The sequence below is a fragment of the Dasypus novemcinctus genome, chromosome 7 (genome assembly GCF_030445035.2).
Source record: "Dasypus novemcinctus isolate mDasNov1 chromosome 7, mDasNov1.1.hap2, whole genome shotgun sequence".
In the NCBI taxonomy this organism is placed as follows: Eukaryota; Metazoa; Chordata; class Mammalia; order Cingulata; family Dasypodidae; genus Dasypus; species Dasypus novemcinctus.
In genome coordinates, this window is record NC_080679.1 from 105,661,113 (window position 1) to 105,674,874 (window position 13,762).

The 13,762-nt window shown below is 37.3% G+C and overlaps 1 protein-coding gene across 50 annotated transcripts in view; it reads left to right on the forward strand.

Annotated features, from left to right (window-relative positions):
• Window positions 1–13,762, forward strand: part of GTDC1 (glycosyltransferase like domain containing 1) — a 412,173-nt gene that overhangs the window by 182,325 nt on the left and 216,086 nt on the right. For all 50 annotated transcript variants that reach the window (XM_071216469.1, XM_071216464.1, XM_058300976.2 and 47 more), the window contains one exon: window positions 3,718–3,891. In XM_071216469.1, the coding sequence (XP_071072570.1) occupies window positions 3,718–3,891 (174 nt within the window). The remainder of the gene's footprint in view (window positions 1–3,717; window positions 3,892–13,762) is intronic.

A 13,762-nucleotide genomic window follows, 5' to 3' on the forward strand; every position in this document is an offset into this window, starting at 1 on the left:
CATAGTTATTCCTCTTTTAATATACATAACAGTCTAATTGTATGTTGAACTAATTATCTGTTTTTCGTAACATTCAGAATAGAATCAAAGGGTCATCAGAGACCTTTACCTTGATTCCATGATCTCTTGTTTCAGGCATTCTTTCAGAAAAGGGCAGTTAGTCAACTCTGGTATTACCCACTGTTTTCACTGTAAAAAGCTAAAATCAAAATAGAAATCCACAGAGGAATAAACAAAAAGCATAGTGGAGCGAGAAGTTTTTTTGTAAGACTGGAAAGTATGAGAAATGTATCCTTAGGTGATTGTGTTTTTATTTCCCATGGTTGAATCTTCTGAAATTGCACAGCCTTAAAATACCATGACATTTCAAAGGTGATGGTCCTTTTTTTTTGTTATGTCAGAATAAAGTATCTTTCCTGAAGGTTAATGAGAGAAGTTAATAACAATTCTGGGAAATGGCTTTACTATTGGATCCTATTCAACATAACTGCAACAGTCAAATGGAATCCATTTGGCAGTGATTTGTTACATTTTACTTCCCTATATTAACAGTTATTAGAAACTGAGATTGATGATGTGTTTAAACAGACACACAACTCTTGCAAGTATGTTACATAGTTGAGTTGACTTGGAAAAACAGCTATGTGGTAATCTTTTGGGTTTTGAGCATTTTGTAAATGTTTTCCTGCAATCATCCTTACAAGCTGCTTCAATTGTGAAGTAGCAGTGCTATCAAAATAGAGTAGAGCTGCTTCCCGTCAGATATCTCATAAAAAAAAAGCAACAATTTTAAAAATTCCTAATAAAATTAAAATATTTTATATTGAAAGAGAAAAGGGGAACATATTTTAAAAACAAAAATAAAATCTTTCATGCTTTATCAATATGGAAAACATTTGTAATATTCTTTTAATTTCTTGAATTATCATCATTCTTTTCCCTAGAGTGTGTGTCTTTATTACTCCTGAGAAATCACTAGGAAAAAAAAATAAGTCTATTTTTCCCTTTATGAGTGGATTTTAAAGTTAATGGAAGTTATAGTCACTCATATCAGGGAGGAAATGCACCAAAAAGAATATTTATGTAAACTTTCTTATACCTTTAATTTAGCATAGACTGGGTTTTATAAGAACGTAGTTGGGTTGCATGCCCTCTGAGATTATATATCTAAAAAATTATATATTACTGCCCCTTATCTCTCTCTCACATAAAAGATTATCTTTGTTCATAGGAAATGAGATTATAAAGGCTTGTATGAGATTTTTCAGCATTGCTCTTCTTTAGAGGGTAAACTGATAGATAAGCTTGGAGAGAAAGAAGTGGACTTGATCATTGGTTGGCCTCTTAATGGGGAAAAAATGGTTTACCGTTGTCCAGAGGAAAAATGAGTCTTAGAAAGCAGTCCTGTTCAGATTCTCTTTGAAAAGTATTACTCCTGCTTCCTCAAATGTTTCTTTAGTTTTTTTGCTGACTTCTGCTTTTGTTGGCACTGTCAGATTTCTTTCTTGGCTGCATGGCAGTTAAGGATTTTAAAGATGACTGACATAAGCACTCACCTTAAAAAGAGGTTTCCCTAACCCTCTAACTTATGAACACATGTCGTAACTATATATTATGACCTATGGGTCGCTATTACAATATGTGACATATGGGGAAAACAGACTAGCTGTAAAACATCTTTTACCTTTTGATATATTATTTTATTGGCTTTCTTATTGCTTAGTATTGTATCAGCACTTCTGTGACATTCTTTTATATTATTCCACATTATAATCATACCCCTCCCTACCTCAAATTTGCACTAGGTTTCAACTGGTGCTGTTGGGGTTTGTATGGAAAAGCAATGTTTTTCAGAGTGTGGGGGGTGGTGAATTAAAATTCCTTTATTTATTCTACTGTATTAATAATAGGAACTTGGGCTCTCAGTAAATATGAATTCGATTAAACTGAGGATTTGCTCTGTTATTTCTATTCTATGAGTACTCCTTATTTCATTGTGTTTTTTTGGTCTTCTGAACTTAGATTTCTTTTTTTCAGTTTTCTTGATATCATTTTTAGGGTGAAATTTATCTAACTACCTTGTCTATTTAATTGTGTGCATATCTTATCAAAGCATTTTTATGCATTTCATTGAGATCAAGTGGCACTGAATTATTGCTAAATAATTAAAGCAAAGACTCTATTAGTCAAAAGTAATAGCCAGGGGATGGATGTAACTCAAGTCGTTGAGTGCCCACCTCCCACATGGGAGGTCCTGGGTTTGGTTCCCAGTGCCCCCTGGGGGAAAAAAAAAGATGAAACAAAAACAAACGGCAAGCAAAAATAAAATGAAGAAACCAACTCATTTGGTTTCTCCAGCTGATGTGGCTCAGTGGTTGAGTGCCAGCTTCCCACATACGAGGTCCTAGGTTTAATCCCCAGCCCAGGACCTAAAAAAAAAGCTAAAGCCAATATTAAATTTATTTTATCTAATTCTGGAGGTCCACAGGGTTGTGGATCTTTATGAAACATTCTTTTATGTAGTCAGTAGCATCTAATGATTTGGATTTCTGGTTCCATTTCTACTAATTTCTTCTAATTCTCTGACTTCCCCAAATATTACATAATAGTGAAGTAAATTATTCATGGAGCTCCTGAAGAATCCTTTTTGTGTAATCCCAGAACTTTTAAAAAACCTTAGACAGTTTTTTGAAGAAAGGACTAAAATAAGAAATAGACTTTATTTTTTCACATTTTAAAACCTTTTTATTTGAAATACTTTTTTTTTCATGTTGAAGTGTTTTTTATATGATCTAAAATATAAACTATGAAGTTACAAAAAAATACCATCATATTCCAAACCAATAATTTTACCCTATCCCAAATTCTCCCATTCTTTTTTTGGTCTTTATTTATTTTTTTAATGTTACATTAAAAAAATATGAGGTCCCCAAATACCCCCCATCCCCCTCACCCCACTCCTCCCCCCATAACAACAACCTCCTCCATCATCATGAAACATTCATTGCATTTGGTGAATACATCTCTGAGCACCGCTGCACCTCATGGTCAGTGGTCCACATCATAGCCCACACTATCCCACAGTCCACCCAGTGGGCCATGGGAGGACATACCATGTCTGGTAACTGTTCCTGCAGCACCAACCAGGACAACTCTATGTACCGAAAATGCCCCCACATCACATCTCTTCCTCCCACTCCCTACCCCCAGCAGCCACCATGGCCCGATAATGTCGAAGGTATGATGCTCTAGTATGGAAATAGCTTTATCTGAATTAGTCTCTTTGAAGAAATTGTGAAGTAAATCAAATGTTCTGTTTTCAGTAGTATAGTGTAAAACTATGTACATCGCTGATAGAAACCCGCTATGTATAGTTGGACCACAGAGAAAAAAGTCTTGCTGTACTTATTCTTGTTGATAATATAGAAAGTTCCTAGCATTGTAGTAAACTTGAAATCTTGTGTGAACCTATTATATCATTTAATTTCTCTGCTACCTTCCCTTCCTGCTGCCACCAAGCCACCTCCCTCTGATATAATACTAATGAAACTAACTTGTCTTTTTGTGATATTTGATAAATAATGATGAGAATTGCAGAGTTCTCTGCAACCCTAAGGTGTGGTATAAACTGTGATTAGCACACAGAGGTCTTAGGCTTGTAAAAATAACTCTGAATGAGTGTGGACACATCATTTGCATTTATCCTTTCCTTTACAGCTTGGTGGCTGATGTGGTGGTATTCAACTCTGTTTTTAATATGGAATCATTTCTCACTTCTATTGGAAAATTTATGAAGCTGATTCCTGATCATAGACCCAAGGATCTGGAAAGCATCATCAGACCCAAGTGCCAAGTTATTTACTTTCCCATCAGGTTTCCTGATGTGAGCAGGTCAGTATGTTTAACTCTGATCTCAATATTGAGTCATAAATTCCTCCTCAAATGTGTAGAAAATGGTGGTGTTCTTGCCAATTTTAACTTTTCACCATAAGCATAGTTAGAGAATTGAGTTCTATTTCTCAAGGCTATGATTTACAAAGATTTTAAATAATCAGGTGTCCAACCTATTTCTGAGTGATTAGTTCTGATACTGATTTCTCTTCTCTTATTTATTTGTCAAAGCAGGTTGCTTTAGCTTTTAGTACTTAACATTTTGTTTCTTCATATGTTGTTTTGTTGTAGAAGTCATAGTGTAGCATATTTCTCACCCTTTGCGTTCAGTATATGCTCATTAGTTTATATATATAACTAACTATTCCAAGTAAATCAGTGTTAAATGTCACTGCTTGGATTACATTCATTTCCCGTGTTATTTTCTTCTATTTTTTTTCCTTCCTCCAATTTTATTGTTTATATTATCTTAATAAAGACTTAAGTCTTCTATATTGGGTTGCAGATGGACTTAATAATTGCCATTTCTCTTTCTTAGTTACTAAGAAGGACATTTTTTATTACCCTTGTTACTGGGCCCACCCTGAATTAGCAATGGATGATGTGGCTCAAAGGGAACATTCCGGAATTCCTTTTCACTTTTGATTAAACTTAGCAAAATTGTTTTTACTACCACAAGGAATACTTCTCCCTTGTGAATAGAAAGTTTACTTCAGTGGGCCTCTTATATCAGGGGATGCTGTGGTTTTGTAACTGGCTTCTATGTCCTTAAAAAGAGTTCAGGGACAGCTGTTTCTTCCCCATTCCTGAAACGAAGTCAGGAAACAGTTTAATGTCCATGCATGCCTTGCAGGTCAGCATTAGTATCCATGGTTTCTACTTACTGAATTCACCCACATTTTGTAGTAGGAACAGTCGTCCTTAACCATATTTACCTAATGCTGACTTAAGTGTCTTACTAGTTAATACTTCATGGAAGAAAAATCTGCCCCATACCAAATCAAGTTAGTCATAAAATTTAAGTTAGACTACCTTGCCCAATCCCTTCTTTTTGGAGTTCAGAGAACAGAGGCCCAGAGAAGTAGAGACCAGTTTGCACCCACACTGCTGGTCATTGTCACAGCCTGGATTAAAGTTTAGGTCCTGTGATTTCTGATACAGTTTTCTGCTTACTGTCCACACTTCCTGTCATTATACATTGTTTGTCAGAAACACTTAAAGATTTATTTGCAGTTTTGAAAACCATAAAGCTAAATGGAACTAAGACCACAATTGATTTTTCAGATACGTATGTGTATATATATATGTATTATATAGAATGTGTGTGTGTATATAGTTTTATTATGTGTGATGCGAGGATTTCAACTTCTAAAATATATGAAAGATCTTTGATTGGCTAGAACACAACTTTATATCTGCATAATTGCTATACTTTAGACATATGATTGGCTAGAATGCAATTTTATATATGAAGGTTTTTTTTTTATTTTTTAGATTTATTTATTTCCCCCCCTCCTGCCCCGTCCCCTGTTGTCTGTTCTTTGTGTTCATTCACTGTGTGTTCTTTTCATGTCTGCTTGTATTCTCATTAGGCAGCTCTAGGAATCGATCCTGGGACCTTCTGTAGGAGAGAGGCGATAATTCTCTTGCACCACCGCAGCTCCCTATTCTGTTATGTCTCTAATTGTCTTTCCTTTGTGTCTCTTGTTGCGTCATCTTATTGTGCCAGCTCTTCATGTCGGACAGCACTCCTGCATGGAGCAGCATTCCCGCACAGGGTGGCACTCCCACATTCCACATGGGCCACCTCGCTGCACGGGCAGCTTACCTTCACAAGGAGGCCCTGGGCATTGAACCCTGGACCTCCTATATGTAGGTGGGAGCCCAACTGCTTGAGCCACATGTTTCCCATATATTTTAAAAATATGAAACTTATTATTTGATGTTTTTTAGTTTTTCATGTACAGACAAAATGTACATTTTTAAGTGAGATGGTTGTGGAGCACATCTCAATTATTTCTGCTGTAGAATTCCAAATGAATTGTATGTTTTAAAATTCATTTCCTCTGATATGTTCTACAACATCATGTGCTTAATACACCTGTGGCAATTGAATAGTTTATTAATTTGAACTATAGCACCATAAAAAAAAATATCTAGCTAAATGGAAGAAGCTTAAGAAATATTGTGGCCAAGATAATATTCCTAAGCAAGGTTCTTAGCCCTGAGCATTATTTGAGTTATTTTCAAATGATAATTTGCTTTCTCCAATCTAAACTCATATAATGTAAGTGATTATTTGCATGGATGACAGTCATTCCAATGTCTGCACTGTTAAAAAAGAGTATTATTTTGTTGAGATGTTGGAAAATATTTAGTAATGCCAAAGGCAGAATAACCAAGGTGATTTTAAAAAAGACACTTTGAATGCTTATATCCTTCTCCCTATTCAGTTATTATTTGGTCACGGCCAAAATGAATTTAACTAAAAAACAAATCAGAAGATATGGCTAAATTATTAATACAGTGCTATAACAATATATAATATTATATAATGGACATTAATCAGAGAGGGGGAAATCCATATTTCAGTGAAACTGAGAATTCATAGAGTTGATATCTCTCAAATCTTAGAGCATGTCTGCCCTCTTAGCAATTCAGTAATATTGGACTTATGACACCTATTGCCCTTTTCAGACCTTCTCTGCCTCATGTCCAAAGATCTGAAAAATAGTATCAGAGAAGACTTTACTTCAAAATAGTTCACTGTATTTATTAAGCATTTTGGAATAGCATGGTGGCATGGTGGCATATTTAGAAAGCTCTTAAACATTGTAGTCATCACATACATCTCTTACTACCTCTGTGACCTGTGCAAGGGCATTGTCCCTGGGCTCAGACTCTTTGACAGTTATGATTATATTTACTTTATTACCTCATAGTAATTAAATGAAATAATGTATGTCAAATGCTTAGCACAGTGCCTGGCATATAATAGGCCTTCAATATTAGTTCATTAGTTCAGGATTAATTTATTGTAGTAGCCCTGCACCCCCATTATTTTATAACCCAGCGCATTTATTGCCACTTGAATAGACAAGATTTCTTCCCTCTCTACTCCCATTTCTGACACATAAAAATTGAAAACTTTTCTGCCAAAGAGGCAGAGTGATTAGCACATGTAACACTCTTTATCACTTTTACTCAAGCAGTCCTTTGACCTCACTGGAACCTACCATCCATTGATTAAGCCAACTTCTTACTTTCACTCTTCTCTTGGCCTAACCTTCTTCTTTCTTTACGCAGCTAAACTGTCATACTCTATCATTATACTCAGTCTTTTACATAATACTCTTAGGTGTTTTACACCTTTTGCTTCATATTTGAATGGAAAAACCTCAGACCTGATTAAATCCATTGTTCACATGCTATCCACTTACCTACATGCATACAACGTGGTGTAACTGGAGAAAAACATACAACCATACTTACTAGCCATCTTTAAATTCACATCGACCCTTGGAGTTGCCTGGCAGGCATATTACTTCCCCCCCTTTTCTAGATAGCTAATCCTACCTTCTCTTCTCTTTTGAGATCTCTATATCATATCTTTTATCTTCATTCTCAAGTGATGACTCATAAGTAGCCACCACATCTACCAATTTATGTGCAGAGACTCCATGTTCATATTTTCCGTCTTCATACCTTTTACTACGGATGAATTGACCTTGCTTTTTTCTAAGGCCACCATGCCCAGTTCTTTGCTGGAGCATATTCTTCTTGCATACTCAAGGGCTATTGTTCTAGCAATTTTTTTCTTCTCTGTTCCACATCATCAGTTGTCCTTTCTTCTGGATCATTTCTATTAGCATGAAATATCTTCTATTATTTCTTACATCTTTGAAAAAGTTTCTCTCTTGATTCCACTTTTCCCTTCTGCCACCGCCTATTTCTCTTTTTTTCTATGCACCAAGACCCCTCAAAATTATTATTTATACTTGTTGCATCCAATTTCATTCTTACCTTTCTCTCTGGAAGCTCCTCCACTGAAACTGTTTTTGTCAAGGTCACTGATGATTTCTATGCCTGTAAATCCTCTTGTCAGTTTTCAACATTAACCTTCCATAACATATCAATAGCAGTGGCTTCCAGGACACACCAGTCCCTGATTTTCACATAGGCCATTACTTCTCAGATTCCATTGCTTGTTCCTTATCATGACCCTGACTTTTTTACATTGAAATATTCTAAGACACTCTGACATTTAAGGGGTTGGTGGAGGAAAAGTGCAAGATGGAAATAAAAAGAAAAGATAAAGGAGGCAGGAGGTCCACAATGAGAGAATGATCCCGTGGAGCAAAGAGAAGAGTGTTTTAAAGACGATGGTCAGTGAATTAAGAGGAGTGATAGTATGACAAGTATGACAGTGACTAAAAATGTACCTTGACTTTGACAATGAAAGGGTCAATGGTGTCTCACCTGCATTCAACTAATTCACAGGAAAGATTTTCTATTCTTTCTGATAGCCAGAGAAATTTAAGATTTAAATCTGGATGAGATCGTGCATGCACACACACACACACACACACACACACTTCCTCATTTTTGGATGGAGGCACCCAGGTCCAAACCAAAGAAGTTGTATCTTCTGACAGACACACAGCTAGAAGTAGACAGAGCCGAAACTGGAACTCACATCTCCTTCCAGTGTTCATCCGAGTATTAGTTTACCTAAGTGCAGTTTCAGAGGCCTTGATTATCAGATTTTTCAGCTGACAGCAGTATTAGCAGCAGCAAATTGGGGGTGTGATAAAGGCAGGCACACTGACAGCAATAAAAAGTGACAGCTGACTGACAGCTTGACAACAAGGGAGGAGAGATATAAGCTATTAAATAAAAAAGAAAAACAACAAATATGAGAAGTGAAAACGCATAGCAGCCTGGAGCCATTTTATGGCAGGGCAGGCAACCCTGCACATCTTGAGAGGCCCTGCAGACATTTCTCCATGACTGTACAGCTTGTACATCAAAAGGATGACTGTAATTTATTAAGATAGATTAAATGGTACCTAGTGAATTCTGTTTAAGGATGTAGGGAAATGCATAGCCCACTTTTGGCTGAAATTATAAATGACGGCAAACAGAAGGAAGTGTCATCCTTTACTTAAGAAGGTATGTGAGTGCAGGTTTAATATCCTTAATCTTTGGAAAAAGTGAGGTGAACAGGGGACATTTCAATAAGCTACATTTTTAAGATCTTCCTGACTAGAGGTTTTTCATTGACTGAATCTCCCGTTTTTGCTGGGACGCATGTACTGGCTACTTCTACACTGAAGGCACCCAGTCTTGCCAGATGATTTATGGCCAACAAAACAGATTTTCCTGTATTAATACTAGGAGACAATATCATCTCAAGATTGGTGGGATGAGACTCATGACTGGAATGTTCAGCAAAGTAAGACTACTCTCTGTTTAATGATATTGGGGAGATCGAAAATTGAACAGATTTCACTATGCTTTTCAAGAAGGTATATTTCACTTGAAATTCCATGGTACTGAGGATGGATGTGTATTGGAGAGAGCAAAGAAGGAATCTTGCAGGCTGCTGAGTTAGATACTAGAGGAAGCCAGTAGTTTCCTGATCTAGATCATGTAATTGGCATAAAGGCAAAGTCTAGCAGAACTAGAGAGTTTAAAATATCCAGACTTTTGCACAAGTCTCATTCTTATGAAGTCAGAACGTCTGAGGAATATGCAGCTTCTTTCCTGACAATGTCATCTTAAAAGGTAGAGCTCACCACAATAACTAACCCTAATTAATTCTTACTTGCATTGTGCTAAGCATTTCATACATATTTAAGCTTTTTATCTTTCCAACAACTCCATAAGGTATTTCTTATTTATAGTTCTAAAAACTCAGACATAGAGAATTAAAAGTAACTTGTCCAAGGTCACACAGAAACTAAAGGTAGAACTAGAAAGCAACACCTTTTTTTTTTTTAATCCTGTTTTAGAACCCAGACTCGACAATCTTACTATACCGCCTTTCCCCCAGAGAGAGATCCTCGTCCCTGATACTTAATGCTGACCAGTGAAGAACAACTGTTAATCAAACTGAACTGACAGGAATGCTGAATGAATGTGTTGTGGTGATGGTATGAAAGAAAGGACTCAAGGCTTTATATCTAGCACATTTTTAAAGTATGAAGAAAAGTGAATGCACAAAATGGCCAGAAATGCTGAAAAACAAGACACCTTAAGAGAATGAGAAACTTGAAAAGAGAATTCTAACAAGAGAATTAGAAATAGTTTTAAATGAGCAGAATTGAGCAAAGACTTTAGTAGACTCAGACATAAGTAAGACCCTCCCCCGCTTTCTAGTTATGTTACAAGGTGGTGCACTACCTGTCAAATTAGATGCGAAGGATGGAGTAGACTGCGTCTGCACTGTATCAGACGTCTATTTTACTCCACTACAGGATTTTGTACTAAGAGAGTATCCATGATTTTCATATTACTCTATTGCCCCACCTCCAAACAAATTGGACATTATAAGAATGTATTGAGGAAATACAGTGAATTACTTGTTGCCATCCCAAGGAATTCCATCAGGGAGCCATGAGTAGTGAGTATCAACGTGTATATCATCTACTTCAACTAACATTCAGTTGGATTAAATGTGAAGAGAGACAAATGCTCAAGCTGTCAAGGCTGGTACTTGTATATATTTGTCACTTGCCTTCCTTCTCAGTCCCATTATATGGTGAAGAAAGAGTTTAAATTTGTTCATTTTGATTACACCTAATTGCTGTAAAAAGGTCAAGTGGGTATGTTCCCAGTGAAAACAAAACAAAAAACCCACTCATTTATTTATTTAATGAGGGTGTGAATGGATTTTATGCCTTTAGGGCTTTAAGTTTGGACTTTAAACAAATGGAGATAGGTATATTTAGATTGAGAAATATGCACTGTATTTGGGTTTCAGGTTAATTTTTTTACCACAGAGAACATCTAGTATCAGCCTGGCTGAAAGAATTTCATTTGTTTCTGTCATCATTTCGCTGTCTAGTCCTATTTCCCACTGTATTTACTTGTTGTGAGTTTCCTCATTTCATAGTAGATTATACATCATGGAAGAGGGATTACATAAAGAGCTGCTCTGCTTTCCCACTTCCTAAATTTTTGACAGCAAAAGAGGGAGGAAAAAGACCTTAGTCATTTGGGGCAATCTTATTTATGGAAACTAAGTATTTCTCTGCCCATTTCTTTTTTTTTTTTTTAAAGATTTATTATTTTTTAAATTTATTTCTCTCAGGAAGTGGAGTTGGCCCAGTGGATGGGGCGTCTGTCTACCACATGGGAGGTCCGCAGTTCAAACCCTGGGCCTCCTTGACCCTTATGGAGCTGGCCCATGCTCAGTTCAGTGCTGATGCGCACAAGGAGTGCCGCGCCATGCAGGCGTGCCCCCCGCGTAGGGGAACCCCATGTACAAGGAGTGTTCCCTGGAAGGAGAGCCACCCAGCGCGAAAGAGATTTCAGCCTGCCCAGGAATGACTCCGTACACATGGAGAGCTGACACAGCAAGATATTGTAACGTAGAAGAGACACAGATTCCCGTGCTGCTGGCAACAACAGAAGCAACAAAGAACACGCAGCAAATGGACACAGAGAACAGACAACCGGGGTGTAAGGGGGGTGGGAAGAGAAATAAATAAAATAAATCTTTAAAAAAAAAAATTTATTTCTCTCCCCTTCTCTGTGCCCGACCCCCCCCCCCCAGTTGTCTGTTCTCTGTGTCCTTTTGCTGTGTGTTCTTCTGTGTTGGCTTGTATTCTTTCAGCAGCACTGGGAATCTGTGTCTCTTTTAGTTGCATCGTCTTGCTGCATCAGCTCTCCATGTGTGCGGCTCCACTCCTGGGCAACCTGCACTTTTTTCACACTGGGCAGCTCTCCTTACAGGGGCACTCCTTGTGCATGGGGCTCCCCTACACGGAGGACACCCCTGCGTGGCACGGCACTCCTTGCGTGCATCAGCACTGCACATGGGCCAGCTCATCACATGGGTCAGGAGGCCCTGGGTTTGAATCCTGGACCTCCCATGTGGTAGACGGATGCTCTATCTGTTGAACCAAATCCACTTCCCTTTCTACCAACCTTCTCCATAGCTAAAATGTGAAGCCAAAATAGAAGTTTATGGACTTTGCCTAAGTAATTTAGAAATAAAAATGGGGAATTTTAAAAACAGTGTGAAAACTTTAAATGAAAACTTCCAGGCTGTGCAAACAAAGGCAAGGAGCCTAAGGGCTTTTTGAAGAATTCTTATTAAAGAAAACACTATTTTACATTGCAAAGCAGATGTGTCAGAAAACAACAGCAGATCTGTTATTTGAGAATTTGTAGATTGATAGGACAGAAGGCAGCCCCTGTGCCTTCCCACTGAACACTCTTTTCTTTCCTCAAGAGTTCTGCATTCAGGGGTGTTGCCAGGAAACACCTTAATCTTACCACATGTGTCCATTTTTCTCAGTCAATTTGAGAAAGTATTGTTATTTGGTATATTAGTAAGTCTGCTGCCTTTACTCTATGAAATCATGTAATGGGAACCATCTTTCTGAATATTAATTTAGGCCTGAACTAGAAAAAGGGAAAAATTTAATTTTTCATATTTAAGCCTATCTGTCTTCACTCACAATTATTTTGGTTGTTCAAAATGAATGTGAAAATGTATTTCCTTTGATTTTTGTCTTTTAATTATATTACAGAATTACTGTACCTGTACTAGAAAATACCCTTGGTAAATTATTCCAATGTTTAACACCACTCACTCACTCACTCACTGTTGAGAAATCTCTTGTATTATCTAATCCAAATCTTTCATGCTGCATTAATGTAGCCATCTTCCTCTCCTTGTAAGAAGAGACAGTTTGTTTTCAGCATACAAAATCCCTTTGTTGGCCTGAACAAGCTCTTGCTTACTCAAAAATATTTTAATGAAATTATCGTCTATGTTAACACCTAATTACAATAGTTAGATAGCTGCTCTCTTGAACATATGCCCTAGAAACATACTATAAAGTGCTTCCCCTCCCCACCTCTCCAAAAGGAAGTGCTCTGAATTCAGCAGCAAAAACAAAATGTATGCCTTTCTTTATAGAAGGAGTTACCCCTGACCTCAGCAAGGAGAGAGAAAATTTGACTTGATTGTATGTCAAAGACTCCATACCTATTTGTCCTTAGGTCCTACCCTGAGATAGTCCTAAGGAACCATCTCGTAGTTCCTACCCTGAGATCAGTTTGGGAGGTAAGATGCAAAGGGTACAGTCTGCAGGGTAGAAAAATGACTGAAAACCAGAAACCATACACAACTAGGGACTGCATCATGAGCCCTGAAGAAGTCATGGAGCAGGACTGCTAGAAAATGGGGATAAATGAAGACAAACTAAAACCACTGTGGAGAATTCAGCAAAAGGTCCGCTTAGATTCTTCTTTCCTTAGCAGCCCCAGAGGACATCACTATGCTTCTCATAGTGCGGTGACTAATCATGGGTACACAGAAAGAATGATATATACTCTATTCATTATATGAAGAATATGTACCATGCTTGCTAGGAAGATTTCACATCAATTAGTTTAAGGTTTAAAGGATTAACTTTAGTTATCTTTTAACAAAGTCACTACTTCAGAGCAATCCATTTTCCATAATGCTAAATAAAAGATAGGAGTGAGCAGTAAGGTGTACAGGAATTCTAGTTTGACTTCTACCACTGTGCAACCTAGGGCAAATCACTTAACCTTCCAGAACTTCAGTTTCTCTCTGTGAAATGGAAATTGACATTGTACCTCCCACTTAGGTTTATTATGAGAATTGAAA